Source organism: Gobius niger (genome assembly GCF_951799975.1).
Source record: "Gobius niger genome assembly, chromosome: 18".
NCBI lineage: Eukaryota > Metazoa > Chordata > Actinopteri > Gobiiformes > Gobiidae > Gobius > Gobius niger.
Genome location: NC_136869.1, coordinates 26,372,852 through 26,396,512, shown reverse-complemented (window position 1 = coordinate 26,396,512; position 23,661 = coordinate 26,372,852). Strand labels below are relative to the sequence as shown.

The window sequence follows — 23,661 nt, the reverse complement described above, 5'->3', positions numbered from 1 at the left end:
TGTCATGTCTTAGGAGAGCTGAGGTATTTGAGGTATTTTTCCATGCTGAAAATATCTGTCATAAAATAAAGGCTTGTATTTCAATTTTTTGGGGTAAAAATTCTACGCGGTGTAGCTTTAAGTATGCTGGGATATACATCTAAAATGAACAGGAGGGGATCCAATGGGAGATCTGTTCATAAAAAAAAACCAGAAAATCCTTTTTGTTGTATTTTCCCAAAACATTTTCATTTCAGAAAATATGTGCGAGATCTCCAAACCAAGTCACACTTCCAGTCAAACTCTCTCCAATTTTGGCTATTTATCCCTTCATGACATTAGGAGTCACTTTCCACCATGAATCATCTGCTATAATTACATTCATCTCCAGTTCCTCACACAACTTTTAATTCAGTTTTAGTCTCACTGTAGTCAGCAAAAAAATCACTTTGACTAAACCTGATGATGAAATATTTTAGTTTACGAAATCAGCACTGCACCCAGCCTAAAATGTAATGAGGTAAAAGTATTATGAAATAAGAGTATCTGAGTACTTTTGCCACTCCCCGTGTGTGTTTTTCAGTTCCCATCCTTAAAGATCACTGATGGGGCCATGTTTTCACACTAGCACAGAATGCGAGTGTGCAGATGAGCCACACTTCCTTCCTCCTCTGACTGACTTCTATGAAGGGATTGAGTCACGTCTCAGAACGTAGCCTGCGTGAGGACCGAGCTGGACCGAGAGTTACCGACTGTCCTCCTATCCGACAGCCTTGATGCAAACCGCGGAGATGAACGCAGATGTCTACAACAACGACTACTATGGGAATGAAAGTGTCGACGAAGTGGGTCCAGACGAGAGTTGGGTCCAGCTCTACAGTGACCGCTTCCTGGGCATCGTCTATTCCCTGATGTTCATCTTCAGCCTCTCCACCAACATCCTGGTGCTGGTCATCATCCACCGGTGAGCAGAGGCCGGCAGTACTCGCTTACATTTACTCAACTACAAGCACTTGAGTCACTTTCGGAAGAAACTGTACTTAATACAGTAGTTATATCATTCAGTGCTTTTCACTTCTACTTGAGCAATATTATCATGAAGTATCTGTACTTTGGATGTGGTCTATTACTACTGCGTCAGGGCAACAGTTGCAATAGGAAAACTGAGGGGTCTGATCCCGGCTCGATTTGTGATAAATGCATTCAATAAAAACATTAACATTCAAATTGAAAAGACACCTGAGAGAAGGACTTCAAACTAATTCCAGAATCACAGATAATTCCGATCATGTTTGCAAGTCTAAACTAAAAGGTTTCTACGCGTGAGAAGATCCCACCATCATGGAGACGGGACAGATGAAGTTATATTAAGATAAGATTAATTACTAAAACTAAAACTCACTAAAACTTTGATCCAATTCCAATTAATGTTGTGGCAAGACATAATAATAATAATAATAATAATAATAATAATAATACATCTGTGGTTTGCAGATGTGAAGAAGAAGAAATTTCCCTTGATAGCACCTGTCACAGATAAAAGACTCCGGGATCATCTCACTGCATTCGACTGTTCCTTCATGGTTTTAGTCCAGTGACTCCAAACTCATTTTGGGTCTTGGTCTGAAGTTAGTGGTCAGGGTGTGCCATGGGCCCAATACTATCACAAACATCAACATTTACATCTACATTTGACTTATATATTTGATGTAAATGAATGGTAATATAAGGACCCAGGTGTTGATTGGATTAAAATACAGAATAACAAGATGCCTCTATTAAAGTGATGAAGGCAGTGCAGTGCAGCAAAGTTCATTGTAAACACTTCTGGACTGATCAGACCCGGGACCTTCTAGCTGTGAGTGCTAACCACTGCACCATCACGCTGACTCCAGTTTGAAAGCTTGGCTCACAACAACTTCACTACTGTAATACTTTACTCCACTGGCTCAGAAAATATCACTTATAAACTGAGAGTGGCCTTGAGCCCAGCTGGTGCGCTCCAGGGGGCGCAGCCACATGAGTCTGTTTTAGACTCATGTGTCACACGCCCCACATAGAAACAGCTTGTGACAAAGAGTCATGCCAGCTCCTCCCGGAAGATTCTCAGCACACCTCACTCCCTGTTTGTGCACAAGGGGAAGGATTTTCTGAGAAAAGCAATGAAGCATTGAATTGTCTAAAGTGCAGCAGATAGTATAGTTGTGTAGCCGATAGTCTAGTGGTTAAAGCTACTACTCTGCAGGCAGCGTCAGCGCGGCGTACCCAGGGTGTGCAGGGCCAGCACATGCCTCCATGGGGCCCTGAGATTATTTGAGTTAGGGCCCTTCATTAATATTAATGATTGTATTTAACTTCTCCTTTGAGATGGCGTTAAAAAACTAAGGACATTTCCCACACATCATTAGTTCAAAAATAAATGTTGGCAACATAAATGTAGCCAGACAAGGCTAAGTAAACACATTTCATTATTTTGTTAACTATATCGAATGTTGTACTCAATGGCCACTAGCTGCTCTGCTTTTTGGGGGCCGCCATTGTTGTAGTACCTCCATATCGCCGCTAGTTTCCCATTGAAATGCATTGGACTTTAGACACGTGAAAAACAACTTTGGAGCCTTGTACATCATTTTCTTAAACTTTCTACAGCTAGATATTCCTCCTGTGATAACGCTGGGTTAGTTACAATTAAAGGCACCAGGCTGGTTTTCGTAAGAACATTTTTTCGAAATTTCGTACTAATGAGGGTCAGACTGTTAGCATTGGAGCTGCGCGACTGACACGTCCCATAAGGGCGGAGTCTACAGTGAAGATCCCGCCCTTATGCCCTTTTTAGGAACATGCTTCATCAGAACCGGGGAGGGGGAGTCTGTAAACCTGCCATGATTTCCCCCTCGAACGTGGTCATTGTGGTAAATGGGGAGGAGTGAGCAGGAGACGTCTATTCTTTGTTTGTACTGCAGCTTTCACTGCATTATTTTCATACATTTTCTGTAATGACATCATTGAGCCCTGAGTGTGTGTTGTCGTGTGGACTGACAGCGTGTTGTGTTGCAGATTTGAGAAGCTGACCACTGTGACCAACCTGCTGCTGCTGAACCTGGTGCTGTCCTGCCTCCTCTTCATCGTCAGCCTGCCCTTTCTGGGTGCAGACTTGCTGCTCTCAGACTGGCCGTTCGGTGACCTGATTTGCAAGCTGGTGGGCATTCTGTACTACCTGGGCTTCTACAGCTCCGTGCTGTTCCTGACGGTGCTCACCTTTGACCGGCACCTGGCCGTGGTGTACTCTCTGAACGCGCAGCGCGTGAGGAGCAGGACCTACGCGCTGGTCTCCTGTGCGGTTGTGTGGCTGGTCAGCGCTCTGGCCAGCATCAAACCCATGATTATACATAAGTCTTACTACCAGCAGATGCATGAGCGGACCTACTGTGGGGAGGTGGGCGGCTCTCAGGTGCTCTGGTCAGTGGGCTTTTACACCCAGCTCCTGCTCTTCTTCCTGTTCCCTCTTCTGGTCATCATGTACTGCTACACGCGCATCGCCTGCACCGTGCTCTCCTCCCAGATCGTCACTAAGTTCAAGACGGTGCGCCTCATATTCGTCATCGTGCTGCTGTTCTTCATCTGCTGGACTCCTTTTAACGTAGCCCTGCTCATGTTCGAAAGTGCCACCACCCCAGAGGACCGCGATCGATGGCGAGAGACGGTCAACGTCACAGAGAGGTTCACGCACCTCTACTTCTGCATCAGTCCCATCTTCTACACCTTCGTGGGGAGGAAGTTTCAGAATTACTTCCGAATGTTATTGGTGACGCGGTTCCCAAGGTTGAAGAGGCACATTTCAGTCAGTCAGATTAGTCCGACCAACATGTCGGGCTAAAGCGACCCCTATAGTGGGGACTGAATTCCATACGCTGATCTTTTACTTATATGACCTGTTCTAGTTTTTATCCTATTTTAATTGTTGTTGCTCACCTATTGTTGTATTTCTGCTGCTTGTTGTACATGGGATGCCTCGTGTTTATTCTATTTAACTGGTTGAACATTTTCCTGTCTGTTTTTGCACAACTCTGAGTGATCTTCTTGAACGCCGACTGTAACAAGTGAATTTCTCCATTGTGAGATCAATAAAGTCTTATCTTATCTTATCTTATCTTATCTTATCTTATCTTATCTTATCTTATCTTATCTTATCTTATCTTATCTTATCTTATAGATATTACGTTGATAGAACCAGATGTCATGTTCAGTAAAGTGCCACTGGATAAGACTGATGTGATGTTACGTGTGCTCGATGTTTGTACGTGTCCAGTATTTCAGTGTAAATAAAACTGAACAGAATCAAAGGCCTATGTCATCAATCAATCAATCAATCCATCCATCCATCCATCCATCCATCCATCCATCCATCCATCCATCCATCCATCCATCCATCCATCCATCCATCCATCCATCCATCCATCCATCCAATCAATCAACCATGCATCGAAATACTTTTGATGCTCAACTCAGTTATAGAAAAAAGAAAATCCAAATGTTTTTGACTTAAAAATAGTTTTGTTAAATCCAGATTTGGTTTAAACAAAAGACTAGAGCCTGACTTTAAAAATGCTGTGGCCATTTGCACTTTTCAAAATGAAAATGTAAGCTATAGTTGGGGGTGGGGGAGGATGAAGTCGGGGTCAAGCAGAGAAGTGTCCTCCCTTATTCTGTTCTTAGGTCCATCTGAGGAAAACATGCTTAAAACTGGCCTGTTTTAAATGGAAAAATATCACAAAAGAATGTAGGCTTATAGGGTACAATAAAATGATACAATGATAAACATTCCATTAAAAAGTATTGGAGGCAATAGACAGTAAATATTGGCCTTGGTTAGAAAAGTCTTGCCCACTTGTTGCTAGTCAGCCTTCCGCATTTCTCTGTGTGGATGTTTGGGAGTAGGTTTGCCCTCCTCAAAGTGAAGTGAGCGCACACGGCCTGCACCAGCACCTGAAGGCCTCCTTATCCGAGGTCAGTTATGCCGACCCATCAAAACAATGCTGTAACAGAGACCGTCTCCTTCTCCGGTTATCGTGGCATCCACGGGCACTATGCATACGGCTGGATGCCCCCATTATTGGTCTGTTTGTCATTAAATTAAACAGTGCTATGACTTACATGAGATTTCCAGGAGTGTGACCTAAACAAACCAGCACATCCCACCCTTCGGCAAATTGAAGTCCCAAACCTCTTCAGACAATGTAACTTTTGGAACTCTTCTTCAAAACAAGAACAATGAACTGTGTTGTAACTTAGGTCCTCTGTCTTGCAAAATAATAGAAACAAAAGATATTTAAATCATCCCCCAACTTTAAACAATGATGATGATATATTTACGTTTGAACTATTGAGACTAAACTACCCAGAACTGTATAACCCCTTGTATTTGACCCCTTAAACTATACTGCACTTTGTGGTGCTTTTGTTCTTTTATTGCCTGTTAACATTGTCATCTGAACAGACTATTACTTTTGCCATACTTGTTTTGTACATGGAAAAGTATTTTTTTTAAATCATTATTTATTTAATAGAAACAAACAAACAAACAAAAAACATCCCAGTCTTATCCTTCACCCGTGTCATAGTGTTGCATTACTGCCACCTTCTGGTGCAAACTGGTCCACACGTATCAAGTATGTGCTGCTGCATCCTTATTCAATCAAGCACATAACACGAATAAGTAATTCCAGTAAAAAAAAAGAAGAAGAAGAAAAAAAGCGATGCAATAATCTTGGACCATAGTGAAGAAAAGAGGAAGAAAAGAAAAAAAGATTTTCGAGTTCAAATAAATTTCAAAGTTCAAATATTTTTTTTCGAGATTTTGAAACATGCAGATTTCTGAGAAGAAGAAAAAAAAGTCGCAAATTTGGTAGAAAAGTTCGGTGTTTTTTTTATAGCTCCATGCATGTCCCTTGTGAACGCGCAGACAGCTCCACTCCACGCCACTAGGGGCAGCACTCTGGAGTCTGACGTGGTGCTCCGGGAGGTGAGAGGTCAGTGCTTACCACGTGTGTTTGTTGCTGTTGTTGCTGCCTGGTCGCTGTGAGTTGTCACTTCTTTCCTCTGGTCTTGTTCTGCGTCAGGACGTGATTGTTTACTCTCTGTGACCTCCTGGGTGGGTTCGGTCTGAACTCCGCTCAGCGCGGACACTTCCTGTCTCTGATAACTCCGTGTGTTTCATGTGAGAGCTCGTGAGTGTCAATTACTGAATTAGCCGAATGTATATTTGCCTTTTCAGTCCGTGCCTCTTTAAATGAGACTGAAGTCTGCTCGGTTTGCTGTGACCAGACTCTCCAGTCTCCAGTCTCCGCCGCAGGATGAGGAACCTGGCAGTGGTGAGGAGCACCCGGGGCTCCTTGGTGCAGCCCGGGGCCCCTCAGTGCATGTGTGTGCGCGGGGACAGCGGCTCTCTGCTCCTGGCCTCGGCCTTCTCCATCACCGAGTTTGACCCACACACTGGCAAGGTGAGCGGCTGTGCGTCAGGGTCAGGGGTCAGGGGTCAGCCACTATCCAAGTGTCGTGAGTTCATGTTGGAACAGTTACTCAGTCTAAAATGGAGGATTATTATGTGATAGACAGTTGTGTTGACACGTCACTTGAGCCAGATGTTTTTAACCTGTTGCAACTTCATTAAATGTAGCACAATTTTTGATGTAACAAATTTACATTTCACAAAAAAACAACCTTATATTCGGGGAGAGCAGATAATTAACCGTTTCATCTTCATGTATGAGTCCTTATTTATCTTATGTATTTGTCATTGTCCTGAGGATTATTACAGGAGTGATGGCAATTTAAAGTGTCCCCATTTTCTCCCCTAAATAATGCAATTGTCTGTGTGTAAACTGTAATATGTGGCAGTAGTGAAGCTAAAACAGGCCTGTGTCCAAAATATTACATCTGGTATTAGGGATGGGCCAAGATCTCATGCTGCAAGATCAAATGCCCCAAGATTTTTCAGCCCTGAGTAGATGAATATTGTGGATATTTCTTTTTATTTTACTGCGCTGCATCCATTATACTCACTGTAGACGGCTTAAAGGTATTTAAAGGTAAATTTAGTCAATAGTTACAAATCCATCCATCCATTTTCTTCTACTTGTCCGTTGCCGGGTTGTGGGAGCAGCTGTTGGAGCTGCCCAAATCACACTGCATCAGCCCCTTATGGCTCCTCCTGCAGGTGGTGGGTCCACAGAAGGACGGCCTCATGTTTGTAACCGGGCCTGTTGGTCTCTCACAAGGGGCTTCTGAACCTGTTTACCATGGGAGACCCTACCAGGGGCACGAAGCCCCCGACAACAGAGCTCCAGGATCATTCGGGTGTTCAAACCCCTCCACCACGTTAAGGTGGCGGTTCCAGGAGGGGTGTTACCCACCAATGTTTACGTAATATATTGGTTTGCACTTTTAAATAGATTTTTATATCGTTAAACTGTTGAGCAAAAGGAATTATTTCATCTTTATTTAATATTAAGATAGTGTCTGGTTCTTGTGGAATTTGTGTCTCTGCCCGCCCCTAGTTGATAATAATAATACTAAGAAGAAGAAGAAGAAGAAGATTTGATAATAATGTAATTGATAGTATTTCCCTAATGACAAAATGTTGAAACATGAATTGAGTTTTAATGCCGTGTCTGTGACGGTCATGTAATGGGCTGTACCGCTGGCATACCACACAAACTGTCTTATGTTTTTTCTAATAATGTGAACATCATACACTTATAAAGGCTCCATAAACAGCACATTCTAAACATCAAGGAAACTATAAGTTCAAAATTAAAAGAGAGTTTATTTTTGACTCTTCGATTGTAGCCGACCTGAGTGTATCGTAAAGGTTGTATTTTCTAATTCTACGATGCCCTAAATGTGCCCCCGGCTGTGCTTTCCTGTAGGAGCTGAGCCAGGCCTCTCTGACGGCCGAGGGCTTTCTCCCGGACGATGGCGGTGGCACAGTGGTTGGACTGCAGGATCTGGCAGAGCTGGAGTCGGCCTGTGTGGCCACCGCCGCGGGCGACGTCATACTCTACAACTTCAACTCCACACAGGTTTGCTCGTGTTTGTTTATTCAGCCACGCAGATGCTGAAACAACATGGTATTATTTAGTGACGTCCGTCCTCTCCTTGTGTCTAGTTTGAGTGTGTGGGGAGTGTGGACAGTGGCCTCACCTCCATGAACTGGAGCCCAGATGAAGAGCTGGTTGTTTTCACCACAGGTCAGACCTCGATGCTCCATCTTTATTCCCTAACCTTTACACTTCATTGTGTGTCATTAATGCATCAAACTGGCAGAACCTTCACTAGCTTCATGTTTCTGTTTCCAGGTCAGGACACTTTCATTATGATGACAAAAGACTTTGAGCCAATCATTGAAGTGGGGATTCATCAGGAAGACTTCGGTGAAGGTACAGCTGTAATACTGTGAAATAAAGGGACCAAAACTCTCAACAAAATTAAAGCAATATGCTACAAAGTCTCTACGATGTTTGCTTTGACACAACAAAGCTATTGTTTTACTGAACTGATACAACTACAGGTTAAATTGGAGACTTCTGATAAAGCTGTTCAACATTTTAACCTGATGAGCTGAACTGCAAACCCATTTGAACTGGTCTTTACAAAGACTTGAGCATCACTGACTCTTGTGGAACCAGCTTTGGGATGATTGCTCTTAAACCTCAGAACTGGATAAATGACAAACACCACCTCATGTACAAATGTTTTGTGATTGTTTACGCCTTCAGGAAAGTTCATCACCGTGGGCTGGGGGAAGAAGGAAACTCAGTTCCACGGCTCTGAGGGGAAACAGGCTGCTCAGAAGAAGGCAGCGGTCAGTAAGAAAGGAAGTGTCCAGAGTGACAAAGTCTGCTGTGTCTGACCGTGCTCTGACCGTGTGCACAGGAGCTGCAGCCGGCCCCTGACTGGGACGACCGCAGGCCCAGGGTGTCGTGGAGAGGAGATGGGCAGCTGTTTGCTGTGAGTGCGGTGTGTCCTCAGAGCGGAGCCAGGAGGGTGCGGGTGTGGAGCAGAGAGGGCGTCCTGCAGGCCACCAGTGAACCCATCAATGGACTGGAGCAGCCGCTCTGCTGGAGGTAAAAGCTCATGCACTAAGAGAGAAACAAACTGGACATAGAATGGACCAGCACAGGAAAAAAAATCAGCGCTTCCACGTCACAGTGAGAAGGTCCCGAGTTCGATTCCCACCTTGACTGTGTGGTGTGTATGTTCATTAAGATCCACTGTCGCGACCAAATAATAATCATGAGATCTCACACACTGCGATTCGTTTTTAATATCTTGACTTATACTGCGCCTCAACCACTGAAAAAATATCCAGCTCTGTTCTGAATAGACAACCAGGTGCTTCATGTCCACGGGTCACAACGACTGCAGACAGACCGCCTTAACGCCTTAGCACAATGGTTCCCAACCTGGGGGGCACCTGGGATTGCAGGGGTGGCCCAGACCTTTGCCTGGTCAGAGGGTCATGTCACAAATGATACTATTTGAGCAAAATGAATGGTCTAAAATCACCATATATAAGACTGACTGCAGCTGCATTAAACGCTCCAATTTCAGTTTATTTGTTTGAAATAAATACTTATAAGCAATTATTTTCATGCCACAGTTTTGGACTGGGGAGATGCGGCCCGACTACTGCACGTGCAGGGGGGGCTTCAAGGAAAAAGGGTTGAGACCACTGCCTTGCATTGGTTTACATGATACTATGAATTCTTCTGTAGATTATTGATGACTTGTTTGTCCCTCAGGCCTTCCGGAAGTCTGATCGCCAGCACCCAGCGGCAGCACAACAAACACTGCGTGGTGTTTCTGGAGAAGAACGGCCTTCAACACGGAGACTTCTCTCGGCCTACCAGCAAAAACCAAACCAAGGCAAGCGCTCCCTCACAGCGTCAGCATGGATCATACACCAGCACTGAAGGCACTGAAGGCTTAGCATGTCTGTGCTTTCAGGTGAAGGAGCTTTGGTGGAACAGCGACTCCACAGTGTTGGCGCTGTGGTTGGAGGACATCAGTGCTACTGGAGATGGAAAGATCCGCACCCACTGTAAGACGGCACAAATGATGGTCTGACTCTGACCCCCTGTCATTCATATCAGTATAAACATTGTGGATAGGCTGGTTATCGGTACATTATTCCATAACAGTACTTTACGATACTTTTTTCGATATATTTGTCATCTAGAACCAGAAAACAGAACCATAATGTGTGGGAAATTGGGAGATATTGTGGCAAAATTGTGGAGCAAAAGTAAGACCAGAAAATAAGAAAAATTGGGGCAAAAAGGGAAAAAACCAGGACTTCCTTTATTACGTAAACTTTTCCGAGACCAAGGTGGTATCGTTTAACGGTACCCAGCCCTCGTTATGAAAACTGTCTCTTGTGTGCGACTGCAGTTGAGCTGTGGACATGTGGGAACTACCACTGGTATCTGAAGCAGAGCCTGGACTTCGGAGACGACCCTCTCACGGCCCCGGTGTGCGCCTGCTGGGACCCGGTGCGAGCGCTGCAGCTGCATGTGGTGCTGCGGGACTGGACCGCGCTCACGTACGAGTGGGGCTGGAGCACGGAGCGCAGTCTGGGGCAGGACGACTGTGATCACGCCAGTGTGGCCGTGATCGACGGACGTGAGTAGTTTCAAAACGGCACATTTTTTTTCTCTCTTTTGTGAAACATTGTAAAGACATTACAACTTTCATGCTCTTATAGGTGCATTATGCAACTTTTTATGTGGAAAAACACGTTGATATTTGTGTGTATTTGACCATGTCGTGACCCAGCGGCTGTATGAGTGGTCAGTATGGCGGCGCTACTTTCCATCACAGTGGACGCTCCAGGATCAATTAGAAAACCTACGAAACAGTTGATCCTGGAGCGTTGTAGAGACGCCACCGTCTGAATTTAAAAGCCGTTTCTAGTGTGGCGGTTTTAACTGGTCAATTTTTATTAGATTGTAAAAAACACATTTTTTTCCTCCAAAATGTCTTTGCGTACTCTGTGGGCACACTGACTACTGTTTGGGAACCACTGGTCTAAACAATCAAATGACCAATGCATAATAAGACCCCATGTGGACGGCACGGTAGCGCAGCGGTTATCGCTCGCGCTTCACAGCTCAACGGTCCTGGGTTCAATTCCCACCTTTCTGTGTGGAGATTGCATGTTCTCCCTGTGTCTGCGTGGGTTTCCTCCGGGTACTCCGGTTACCCTGGTTACCCTTACCACTAAAAACATGTACAATAGGTCTGGATGAATAAGAGTGTGTTTGAGAGTGCGCATGGGGGAAGGATGGAAATGAACCCAAGGCTACAATCCGGTGTGGCGTGTTTACATGCATGAGACCCATGTGTTCATGAGAATGCACTGTCCCGACCAAATAAACCAATAAATAAAAAATTTAAATCTAGACCAGATCTGTTGATTCCTGAGAATAAATAACAGCTTTTCTGATTCATTCATTACGTGTAAATATTACAAAACCTAGTTTTGATTCAATGGCATTAATCCCTTAGCCTTACCTCACTGTATGTGATTTCATGTTCAGATAAAATCCTCGTGACCAACTTCCGCCAGAGCGCGGTGCCCCCTCCCATGTGCTCCTACGAGCTGCAGCTGACCTCTGCCGTGAACCAGGTGACCTTCTCCTGTCGCAATGAACTGGCCGCCTTCACCGCTGATGGAAACATCTCAGTGTTCTGTCCTGGTATGATCTCACTGAAGGATAATATTCTACTTTATCTTCTCAAACGAGATACATGTACATCTTTGACAGCTTTTATGGCTTTATAAAAATCCTGATCTTGTGCCTCATGTCAGACTCGGGAAACCAGTCCAGCAAAACCAACGGCTTCAGGAGTGTGTGTCAGCCCCTGGTCTTACAGAAAACCTACAGGTAGATATCTGATGTTTGTGTGGTTGAATAGACACAGTATCAGGCTCGCTCTCCTCTTTGTGCAGCATTGACCTTGTCCAAGAGCGCCCCCTGGAGGTGCGTCACTTGCTGTGGCTCAGAGAGGACCTGTTTCTGGCCGTGAGGGCGTCACCGAGACCAAACTCCTCCAAACTGCTGCTCCTCGGCCCGTCGCAGGATTCGGAGGAGACACTCGCTGCTAGGTTTGTAAACATTTAAAATGTGAATATTTTGTACAGTCAGTGTTTTGCTTCATCTTTAGAAATATAACTTTACAAATGAACTGAGAATGTTTATCCAACACCACAATATCACAGTAAATGATGTTTGTATGTAGCAAATACTTCTTTCTAAAGCTTCTCCTGGCATTACTGCATGAACTGCAGTGTCTAAATGGATGCTTTGTAAATGTGTGCTTGGTGCAGGCGTGAGCTGGAGGTGTTGGGGCAGGTGGTCAGTGTGGTCTACAGCGCCCACACAGGCTCCCTGGCTCTGCAGCTGCAGGACGGACACCTCCAGAAGCTCCTGTGGGGTCAGTCTCAACACTTTACGTTTATCTAGTAGAAGGGACGGCACAGTTACTGAGAGGGAAACATTTTGCCATTTTACGTTTATTCGCAGTTATCGACAGTGAGGAGGAAAATATAGAGAATTTCTCAAATCATTTACAGCACTGTCGAAATGTTCACAAAAAGAAACATGGACATTATTTAAGCATTGTTTTAATTGAAAACCTATTGAATATTTAGCCTCTTATCTTTAATATTTATGCTTTTACTCTTATGTAAGAAACAAAGTTGAAAAGTTAAAACAGTTGTGGGCGCGAAATTTCTTCTTCCTAAGTGATTTGACTGAAAAAAGTCACAGTAATGCTCAGGACTGGTTCCAGTACTGTTTTTTTGTTGTTGTTTTTTCAAATTTTTTTAGCTGGCGCATGTGGACCTTATTTCCCTGAACTGTGCAATCGTGTAACTCACTGAAGTAGAATGTGCTTTGTTCAGACTGCGCCGAGCCGTCGGTGGTGGACTGGGAGGACTCCAGTGGCTGTCCCGTCAGCTTCCCTGTGGTGTGTGTCCAAACTGCACTGTGCCACATCGGGACAGAGGTAAAACACCCAAAGAACCCTCAAATAAACAAACTCTACAAAAACTATGAAGAGTTTTTTGAGGATCTGTACTTTTCCTTATTATTTTTGTTGAGAACTTATCGCTTTACTCCACTACATTTGAAAGATAAATAATATAATACTTCAATGCTCCAACGGAAAAAGTGAAAGCATATTCTGTCTAAAATAATCCTTAGACGATTGGTCCCTGCCCTGTGGCCGTTATGGGGATTAATTTGAGGACAATCTTCATGTTTTTGAAGTAGGAAGTCAGTCATAACACTTATTCAAAATACCTTTTTTCTTTTAAAATCTCTTATATGTTTGAATATACTTTGAATGGAGTAATATTTGAGCAGTAGTACTGTGGTAGTAGTTGCTGTGTATGATAGAATTAAGAGCATTTGCCGTTTTTGCCGTCGAACTACTGCTCCTGAAGACTGAAAAGACTGATGCAAGAATCTGAGAGACAAGAATAATTCCTATAACCTTGAAACTGGTTTGTACACTGTGGGTTTGCTCATGTGCAAACCGATTAGTACGTGCAAAAGTGGATCAGCAGTAGAGTTATTGATACATTTTTTACTCACACAGCACAGTCTCATTTACATATCAGATGTGGGTGCCTGATATTGTAATACAGGCAACATCAAATGGTAAATTGAAAAAGTACAAAATAGATTTTATTTTTCAGCTTGCACCCGCTTTAGCACCTGCTTTAATAATTGACGCCCTTTGCTTTTTGTTTGTAGGAGTTTGTGCTGGGACTGACTGACAGAAGCCATCTGTACGCTGGGAACACTAAGGTATGTGATACTTGAAAACATGTTGGACCTAAATCTGACATGAAAATCTGACCCGAAAAAACTAAAGAAAGAAAAAACATTAAAATAAGTGCAATCAGTGCAATTTGAATGAAAAGGAGCAGAGAAGATGATAAGTCTCGCGACAGCTGCCCCTTGTTACTCCACTTACTTCTATAAGATGGTGGCTTTTATGTGTTTCTTGAACGCCAAAAGAGTTCCTGACTCTTATTTCTTTCTGCATTCCATAATAATCCAATTCCAATTGTAATAATTCTTCATTTACTAGTTCCGTAATAAGCAGTGATTACCACAGAATCAGTGAAATGAGGAGGTATCATTGGCAAATAAAATACTCTGCAGTTTATCCGATGCTTTTCATTCATGTATAATATGAACAATAATGGCCCAAGTATCAAGCCTTGGGGTATTGATGTCACACAGGTCTGATTCTGCGTCATCTTTTAATTTGTGATCAATTTTTTAGCAATAAAATCCAATCCTAAATCCATAATTTTCTAGTTTCCAATTTCAGATGTTGATTTTGAAGTGATGCATGTATACTGCTTGGGCACATACAAGTTGACAAAGAGTGTGTCTGTTTGAAACAGGGCCGTGGGAAATAGTTTGTGTTTTTGTTTTCAGCTTGCGTCGGGCGTTTCTTCCTTCTCCGTCTGCAACGACTTTCTTCTGGTCACAACTCACTCACATCACTGCAGATGTCTCCAGCTCGCCTCCCTCGCCGTCAAGGGTGCGCTTTTAAGCCCCTCACATTTGTTCTGAGTGAAACAAAGCCTCGAGCTGTGTGTGAGCTGTGTGTGAGCTGTGTGTGAGCTGTGTGTGAGCTGTGTGTTCCTGTGACAGATGTGCAGAGCGCCCTGGCCTCAGAGGGGAGTCAGAACGACGAGACGCTGCGCAGAGTGGAGCGAGGCGCGAGGATCGTCACTGTGGTGCCTCAGGACACCCGGGTCATCCTGCAGGTCTCTTCAGGATAATAACACTCTTATCGATGCCTGCTCCCGCGGCTCCTATAGTCTGTCTGTTCTGTGCACAGATGCCACGGGGGAATTTAGAAACTGTGCATCACCGCGCCTTGGTGCTGGCTCAGCTCCGCAAATGGTTGGACAGGTCTGTGCTGCACTTCATTCATGTATTTACTCGGCTACACACTCACAACTGAATAGAACTGGAGTGTTGGATCTTTTTCCAGGCTCATATAGACTTGTTTACATGTAGTACATTCTGTATTCGATAAGGGGGGATTTGCTTGCAGCATCAAGGTGATGAACAATTTCATTTCAATTGTTATAATTGCATTAACTCGCTGGATCAATGTTAACCTCTTAACCCCCACCTTAACCGCTTTTCATCCAGTTCGGCTTTACCCCAATCTAAAAGCTTCTCAAGTTTACAGCCTATAGGCCAGTGTAACGCCTCATTTGAAAGCTACAAAATGGAGCTAAACTGATCTCATTTCTTTCATTTTTCTGTCACACTTATGCTTTTTTTGTTGCGTTTTCATCATATTTTTATTGGTCTTTTGTTGCTCTTTTGTAACATTATTGTTGGGTTTTTGTCACTTTTTTGTTGCATTTTCATACTCATTTTCGTCTTGTTTTTTATCGCTGTTTTGACGTGTTGTTTTTTTTCAAGAATCTTGTGGATTTTTGTTTTATTTGGGTAAACTGGAGAAAAAGCACTCAGTTAAGAGGTTAAAGGGACTATACAGAGTTTAAAAATGTTAAAGTTGTTTAATTAAGGACTCAGAGAAACCTATCCCTAAAATGGCTGCCATTTTTTTTTTAGTTTTTACAGATTACTCAAAAATACCGAATGTGCCAAGTCAACACTTCAGGCATGTTTTTAATGAGGGAACGACATAATAACATGATGTAAAGCTTGAAAATTTTGCATAATACCCCCCCTTTAAAGACGTTTTAGCTGATTTAAGTTCAATTCGGTTTATTTCGGTTTATTTCGGTTTGGTCATTTACAAATGATTCAAAACATTCAAAACATACAAATCAAGCAATGAACACAATAAATGACCAGGCGCAGGCAGAAGCTAAAGCTTATTGTGCCTGCCCTTCACTTTTAAATCATAAGTGCAGCACATTAATGGTAACAACCATCCGTTCGCTGAATTAACACAGGTGGACCATTGTCCGCTCCAGAAGCATATTTAATAATTTTCATTTTGTCAAATATTTTTCCATTATTATTCTCTTGTAAATATTTTTGAACTGAAAAAGAGACGTAGCTTGTTTTTAAGCTGCATAATTAATTAATCTGATGATCTTCTTTTGTAATAGGAAAAATGGATTGGTTCCAGTTTTATAAGTACGTTAGGTATGGTGTGACAAGAGAACCATAAAGTAAATGTAATGCTGATTTGTTCAAAATATATTGCAATTTATACAAAATTGCAATAGTTTTGGATACTTTCTTTTGCGTGTTTAAAATATGTGGTTTCCCATGTCATTTTACAATCAATAATCACTCCAAGAAATTGTATATGATAAACTCTTTCTATTTCATTTTCATTAATATTGAACTTGATCTCATCATTTATCCCCTTATTACTAAATACCGTACATTTTGTTTTCAACTTGATTTCTTGATTTCTTTTTACCCACACAAAGTGAATCCCTCATGTTTCTGACGTGGGTTTTGTGGTGTCGTTTGTGGTAATAGTCTGAGATTCCGAGAGGCTTTCCTGTGTATGAGGAAACTAAGAATCAACGTGAATCTCATTTATGACCACAATCCAAAGGTAAGATCATGCCTTTCTGTTTGAAACATTCACATTATTAATGAAAGGAGGATATTTTAGTCTTTTTTTCTCTTTCTTTCTCTAGTTGTTTTTGGAAAATGTGGAGACCTTTATCACACAGCTCGGCTCCATCAACCACATAAACCTCTTTCTCACCGAGCTCAAGTGAGTCTCAAACCAGATCCGCACAACCCACCAAGCCTGTCCTGCAGTCAGCTCTAAACTGCATTTATGTATTGTTTTACAGAGAGGAAGATACCACACAGACCATGTACCCAAGGCCAGAAGACGCCCCAGCGCAGCCGTGCAAAGTGCCGGGGAAAAAGGTGGATGTAATCTGTGACGCCTTAAGGAACACGATGGAGTCCATGGATCCAAACAAGTCAGCGGCTGAGGATTTACAACAAGAGCTTTTTTTTGGTCAACATTATTAAACTTGTGTTGTTTTGCAGGTATTGCTTGTCCATACTGACCACTCACGTGAGAAAGACGGTCCCGGAGCTGGAGATCGCTCTTCAGAAAGTGCATGAACTCCGAGGTAAGCAAGTACAAGCACGTCAAAGCATTACCATTAAGTATTTAGTTATTTAAAGATGTGAAGGTTCAGTTTATTTATGGAAAACGCTTTGGGGCAGTACTCTGTTTTTAAATGTGCTTCATAGTCAATGCAAAAAAGACAGACCGCACACAAAAACATACTACACGGAATAATAAGTATCTAGTACTCACGCTGACATACTTTCTGGTTTGGGCTGTACCTTTACATTCCATCGCAGTGGCCTGTGTGACACTCCAGGATCAATTGTTTGAAAGGTTTTCATTGCTGACCACCAGAAAACCTCCACAACAAGTGATCCTGGAGCGTTGCAAAGACCACCATGATCAAAAGTAAAAGTACCATGCTGACCACTCATACAGCCACTGGGTCACTACAAAATGCACCTTTAAATAAGAAGGTGGTATCATGGAGAGATTTATAAGCAAGCAGTGCAGTTTCAAACTGAATTCTAAAAGCCACTGGAGTAATGTGCTCTTGCTGCTGGATTCTGGACTAATTGTAGCGTGTGGATGAACGACTACTCAGGGCCGTAATAAAATGAGCTACAATTGTCCAGCCGTGACATTTTAACGCATTTCACGTTGGCTTGGTATCGATTTAAATGCCAAGTCTTTGCAAATGGACGACAGCCTGTGTGTGTTTGCAGTGAACCCGCCTCCTGCTGCCGCTGAAGCCGTGAGTGCAGAAGAGGCCCTCAAGTACCTCCTGTTCCTGGTGGACGTCAACGACCTGTACGAGCACTCTCTGGGCACATATGACTTTGACCTGGTGCTGATGGTGGCTGAGAAGTCTCAGAAGGTACATGCATTTATGAAAAACGTCCTGTTGTTGTGTCGTCTTGTGTTATACTCACGCGATTTGTGTTATACAGGATCCAAAAGAGTATCTGCCGTTCTTAAACATGCTGAAGAAGCTGGAGCCCAACTATCAGCGCTACACCATCGACAAACACCTGAAACGCTACAAGAAGGCCCTGCTTCACCTCAGTCAGTCTGGTCAGTGTGACGCTTCAAAATGTTATTATTAAGGAATCCATTGGTGTTGTTAGACAAAAGCCTTTCTGGATCACAGAGATTAATATAGAAAAAAAGTTAAAACTGTATTTGTAAAAAATCACTGTCAAAGGTATTTCATTTTGAATCTGCACTTTTGTGTGTGTTCAGGGAAAGAGCACTTCCCTGAGGTGCTGCAGCTCGTCAAAGAGCAGAGGCTCTACACTGACGCCCTGCGGCTGTTTGTTTCTGACAAGACTCTGCATAAGGTACAGCACAAGTGCACGGCTGCTTCATAAACAGAGCCCAGAGGTTGTGGTGCGGTCACGAACACACCTCCAAACCGCCTTCTGTTGTGTCATGAGCGATGTTCTAACACTTGTGTCTGGCCTGCAGGAGCTGACGTGTGCCTTTGCGGAGCACCTGTTGGAGCAGCAGCAGGTGGAGCAGGCGGGGCTGCTGCTGTGGAGGTGTGGGGAGACCTGCTCCGCTCTGCAGAGCTTTGTGAGCTGCTGCAGCTGGAGACATGCCCTGTGTGTGGCTCAGCAGATCCCCCTGCCCTCAGACCAGCTGGCTCTGCTGGCCCGCGACATGGCAGGTGAGGGCGGAGACTCCGGCAGGTGGAGAGGGTGTGGAGAGATGTACCAGGGTCTAATGATTAATGGAACTAATGATCTGTTATTCAGAGAAGCTGAGTGAGCAGCGGCGTTACTCTGAGGCGGCTCTGCTGCTGGACCAATATGCCAATGTAAGACTGTCTTTGGACTTGAGTTTACTTAAGGAGTGGACTGACTGTAGTGTTGTATTAACAGGACTGTGAGGAGGCCATCTTGGCTCTGATCACTGGAGCCGTGTGGGACGAGGCTCTGCGACTGGTCAGTTTCATATGTTGTACCTCTAAATACAGTCTGTGACTTGTGCCCTTTGGCCTGTTGTCCACAATTTGCTGCTAATGAATAGATTTTTAAATTCATAAATGAGTATGTTTTGAACATGGATTAATGTGCTATGTTCTCTCAGAAACTGCACTGACATCAAGAATGCCAGAATACTGTGTTAGATTCAGCTGTTTCACTGTTGTTCAGCTTATATGAAGTGTTTGTTTTATGCTGGTTTCTGTTATTTTTATATATCTCTAATTAGTCTCCAGTTACTCAGGGCTCTGTTCTTTACCGAACTACACTTTTATGTCCTGCAGATTCACACACACAACAGACAGGACATCACTGAGACCAACTTTAAACCGGCACTGCTGGAAGGTATCCTGCTCTGCGTTCATCACCAGTGCTACAATGCTCTACTGTTTCAAAGCTCAATATCATCACTTGAGTAATCTCTTCCATTTCCAAGTGTTTGACTAATCTTATCTACTTCAATAAATCTGATTTTCCACTTGAAATCAGATCTCAGTGTTCTTTTGATTTGCTAATCCTACTAAAAATGTTTTGTCCTCTCAGCTTTCAGCGCACAAACGGCCTTTCTGGAAAGTCAGGTTTCCACGTTCACGCGCCACAGGAACAGGCTGGCGGTGGTGCGGGAGCAGAAGAAGGCCAGGATGGACCTGCTCGGTGATCATCTCTCTAGAAATGTGCAAAATATAATCACATGAACGTAATTCCCTTCTAACATGCGCCTGCATCTCACCCCAGATGAGGAAGGTCTGGACTGCGCCGACGCCGAGCTGTACAGCGAGGCCAGCAGCGTCCTGACCGGCTCCAAGTACTCCCACAGCAACTCACGCATCTCCTCGTAAGACACGCACTTCCTCCAGGGGCGTGCTGGGACCCGGGAGTCCCTGATTTAGACACATCACTACTTCTCTTTTGTTTTTTGCTGCAGCTGCTTTTTCCGTTCCCTTTTTTATTTCTCTTCTCTCAACTTGAACTACAGCGGAGGGATGTTCCACTTTAACACCCTTAAACCCCTCAAAATGGTATCTTCCGTCACACTGAGTGAAAGTGTGATGCAGAAGTTGTTGTGATCCATCAGTCATTATTTGATGGATTTACAAGACAATTACCAATGTTACTTAATTTAAAGCCTTTAGGCCTGGACTTGCACAACTGTGGGAGTCTGTTATTAATGATTTTATTCTGACGGCCCACAGGGAAACGTCCCGCCTCTCCCAGTTACCCAGCACTAGGGCTGAAACAACTAATCGATTAATCGACAACTAATCGATTACTAAAATAGTTGTCAACTATTTCAGTAATCGATTAATCGTTTCCTAGTGAACACAGACTAAAATAGAGCAAAAATGACATGACAATTCTGTATTTTGGATGAAAACCTACTTTATTTTTAAAGTTAGGGTCTGCAGTGTTTTGTACATTGTAAATTTCATAAATATCTGTCTTTGCCTCGTCCAATCAGAAAGCAGAATAAGCACAAAGAGCCTCCTACAAATGTTTACTTTAAGTTCAACACGTCCTCAAGCGCCGCCACTTTCGCTTTATGTGGTCAAAAAATTGAAAAAATACAATTCCCATGCACCTTTGACAACCAAGCAATTAATCGATTAATCGTGAAAATAATCGGTAGATAAATCGATTACCAAAATAATCGTTAGCTGCAGCCCTTCCCAGCACGACACTGACTTCTTCTCACCAGTAACCATCAGGCACTTCCTCTCATCTCTGCAATTTATTTTCAATTTACGCAGGAGGTCGTCAAAGAACCGGCGCAAAGCAGAACGCAAGAAGCTGAGTCTGAAAGAAGGAAGTCCGATGGAGGACCGGGCGCTGATCCACGCTCTCGGGGAAATTGTTACGACAGTGGATAAAATGAGAGGTGCGTGTGCTGTGTGTTTTGTAACAGCTGCCTCACATATTGACCTGTCCTCTCGCGCGGCTCTGCAGAGGAGGTGCACAGCCTGCTGAAGATGCTGGTGCTGTTCGAGTGTGAGCGTCAGGCGCAGAGGCTTCAGGGCGAGTATTCGGAGGCTCTGGGTCTGATGGAGGCCGCTCTGCCCGAGGTGTGGCCCGAGCAGGAGCAAAACGACGGCGCCCCAGTGAGCAAAACCAAAGCTCAACATCATTCCCACTGAAGTTGTTGTTTTGTACTAAAGCTGGTGTTGGTTTTGCAGCTCACTGGACCTCAGAGCACAGCCAACAGCATCTCCGCCTCCTTCCAGCAGAGGCCAGCAGCTGCTCCACACGCTCCGTCACAAGGTCACACACACACACACACACACACACTGACAATCATTACTCGTAGGCACGGTTCCCCATGACGTCAGGCTAGTTCAGCTGTAAATGAACTCTGGGGATCCCCATTTCCTGTGCTGTTGGATTCCTCTGGGAGTCGGCAGAGTCTCCTCTATACATAATGCAGCAGCAAGTTACTGATGGATGGTGACGGACAATGTGTGATGTGAAGGCTTCAGTGCTCACAAAGGCTAACATGCTTAAGTAACAAAATAAAACATTAAACTGAAGACAAGCTGGTTATTTTTCATGTGTTGATGTTTGAACTTTCAATATACAGTCCCAAAAGGTTTAAGACCAGTTGGCAAAAATCATGTTTTGCATGGTTGGGTTGAAGTAGAGCTTTAAAATGCAACGAGAAGAAATGGGAGTGAGACAAAAAAGAATTGAGTGAAGCTTTTATTGAAAACAACAATTAAACTGAAGTAGGCCGTCAAAACAGAAATCAAAGCTCCAAACGTGGTAAGAGAAGCTGTTGATCACTTCAAAAATGAGTTGCCGTGCGTGATGCAAGCGTTTCCAGGAGGTGAGTGGGACATTTCTCCAAGTGAAGATGTCCTCACGTCAGGAAAGGCGTCTGTCTGGAAATGCATCCATTTTTAAACTCTTCTTGCCATCCATCCCCAAAGGCTCTCCACTGGATTTAGATGAGGCCTACACGCAGTGGTGTAAGTCCTTTGTCCTGCAGCATTGTGAACTGGAGCTGTTCCAGTCGTTACCACACATTTCAGTTTAATTGTTGTTTTCAATAAAAGATTGACTCAAAAATTGTTTTTGTCTCACTCCCTTTTCTTCTTGTTGCATACTGAAGTTCAACTTACACAAACCTTGGTAAGACCCAACCATGCAAAATGGTCTTTAACTTTTGATCGGGACTGTATCGACTTAACATGAGCTTTTAGAACACCCGTCTTTATGAGCACATGAAGTAGCCTCTGGTGGAAACACTACGTACAGTTTTGAACACATCACATGTCAGTTACTTGTCCACCACAAATGTTTTAACAATCTGAATCTATAAATGATTTATTATTTATAATAATATAATATAGATGTCATTTCTAAAGTGAAACTAGCCTCATGCTTTGTAAAATGGTCTATTGCTGCATAGAGCTTACGTCTTTGTTGTGCCTCATTATTATTTTCTCTCTTCTTTAGATGCTGTGATTCTGGTTCCACCAAAGATGAGAAACAACATCAAATGGAAGCTTCCAGTTCTTACATAACCCATGTGTATTTAGGCTTTTTTATTGTCATTATTTGCACATTTAATCATGAAACATTAAAACAATTATTGTATTTTAGCTCCATTTATTGTCCTCTACTTTTGACGCACTTGTGGGTGGGGTGACCCCTGGAACCAGCCCAGATCTTGATCTAGGCTTGGTCCCGACTGCCTATTCCATAGATTACAGCTTCTTGCCAAGTGCACCAGTGTTTGCGGCTTAGGCGTCTGCACAGAACCTTTAAAATAGTGAAGCAGATCGAATCCAGCACTTTTCTTTCTCCTGAAGGCCTGCTCCACACATGGCCCGGGCTGTGGAGGTTGGACAGTCCCAGATTAGTCTAATTACAGCTTGTGTGCGATGTGGACGGCAGACACAAACATCCAGCTGCTATTTTCTCCTCCGTCCTGACTCTTGGGATGAGAATAGGACTGGGTCTGGTCAGACTGGACCAATGCACAATAATCCTCTGCTGGTCAGAGCGCTCACAGGCCCTGGACAGCCTGACCAAAAATAGGATCGATTTACAATTTGGAACTATTTCTATTTCATGTCCTCTGAGATCTGATAAACATTTAGACTTACTCGCAGTCCTTCAGTAGCATTTTCACTAAAAAACAGAAGCATGAGCAAAAAGGCGGATTATTGGGAAATGTTTTAATGCATTTTGATCACATTTCCAACCCCTGTAATTTAAATATTTTTTTATATTGACATTATTTTATCATATCAATGACCCAGATTCACCCCAGTGCAAACGTCTGAACAAGCCCCTGCTATTTCCCCTTTTAAATCAAACTAATGACTAATGACCTCTGTGGCAGTCCCTACAGTGTAGACAGAGGACACCCATATGCTCGCGCTCGGACAAAGGCCCGTCCCAGATGAAGCCGGGGACATGATGGGGGACATAAGGGGGGACAGTGTGATTGACTTGTCCTGCTGCCGGTGTATTCATGAGCACATGTAAAGAGCTGACTCGTGCCTCCTCCACTCACATCCTCTGAGGGACGCACAAAAGGAGGGGCCGCGGTCCGCACAATGGGCCCCTG

The 23,661-nt window shown here is 43.6% G+C and overlaps 2 protein-coding genes across 2 annotated transcripts; both read left to right on the top strand.

Annotated features, from left to right (window-relative positions):
• Positions 1 to 770: 770 nt before the first annotated feature.
• Positions 771 to 3,856, top strand: LOC306977826 (C-C chemokine receptor type 1-like; the record flags this gene model as incomplete). The annotated part of the gene is made up of 2 exons (XM_079576266.1): positions 771 to 943; positions 3,037 to 3,856. The coding sequence occupies 2 exons, from the start codon at positions 771 to 773 to the stop codon at positions 3,854 to 3,856; spliced, it is 993 nt and encodes a 330-aa protein (XP_079432392.1).
• A 2,407-nt stretch (positions 3,857 to 6,263) lies between these two features.
• elp1 (elongator acetyltransferase complex subunit 1) lies at positions 6,264 to 23,105 on the top strand. Its single transcript, XM_079575906.1, has 35 exons — positions 6,264 to 6,479; positions 7,908 to 8,060; positions 8,147 to 8,228; positions 8,337 to 8,417; positions 8,757 to 8,842; positions 8,914 to 9,104; positions 9,783 to 9,906; positions 9,988 to 10,081; positions 10,432 to 10,662; positions 11,580 to 11,738; positions 11,852 to 11,927; positions 11,993 to 12,148; positions 12,371 to 12,477; positions 12,947 to 13,050; positions 13,803 to 13,856; positions 14,499 to 14,604; positions 14,718 to 14,833; positions 14,908 to 14,981; positions 16,548 to 16,626; positions 16,712 to 16,791; positions 16,874 to 17,008; positions 17,079 to 17,164; positions 17,832 to 17,983; positions 18,057 to 18,180; positions 18,349 to 18,446; positions 18,574 to 18,775; positions 18,864 to 18,925; positions 18,990 to 19,052; positions 19,376 to 19,436; positions 19,635 to 19,745; positions 19,827 to 19,926; positions 20,840 to 20,967; positions 21,036 to 21,187; positions 21,263 to 21,347; positions 22,542 to 23,105. Exons 1-35 carry the CDS (start codon positions 6,333 to 6,335, stop codon positions 22,607 to 22,609), a joined length of 3,927 nt encoding a protein of 1,308 aa, XP_079432032.1. The 5' UTR covers positions 6,264 to 6,332; the 3' UTR covers positions 22,610 to 23,105.
• Positions 23,106 to 23,661: the final 556 nt, after the last annotated feature.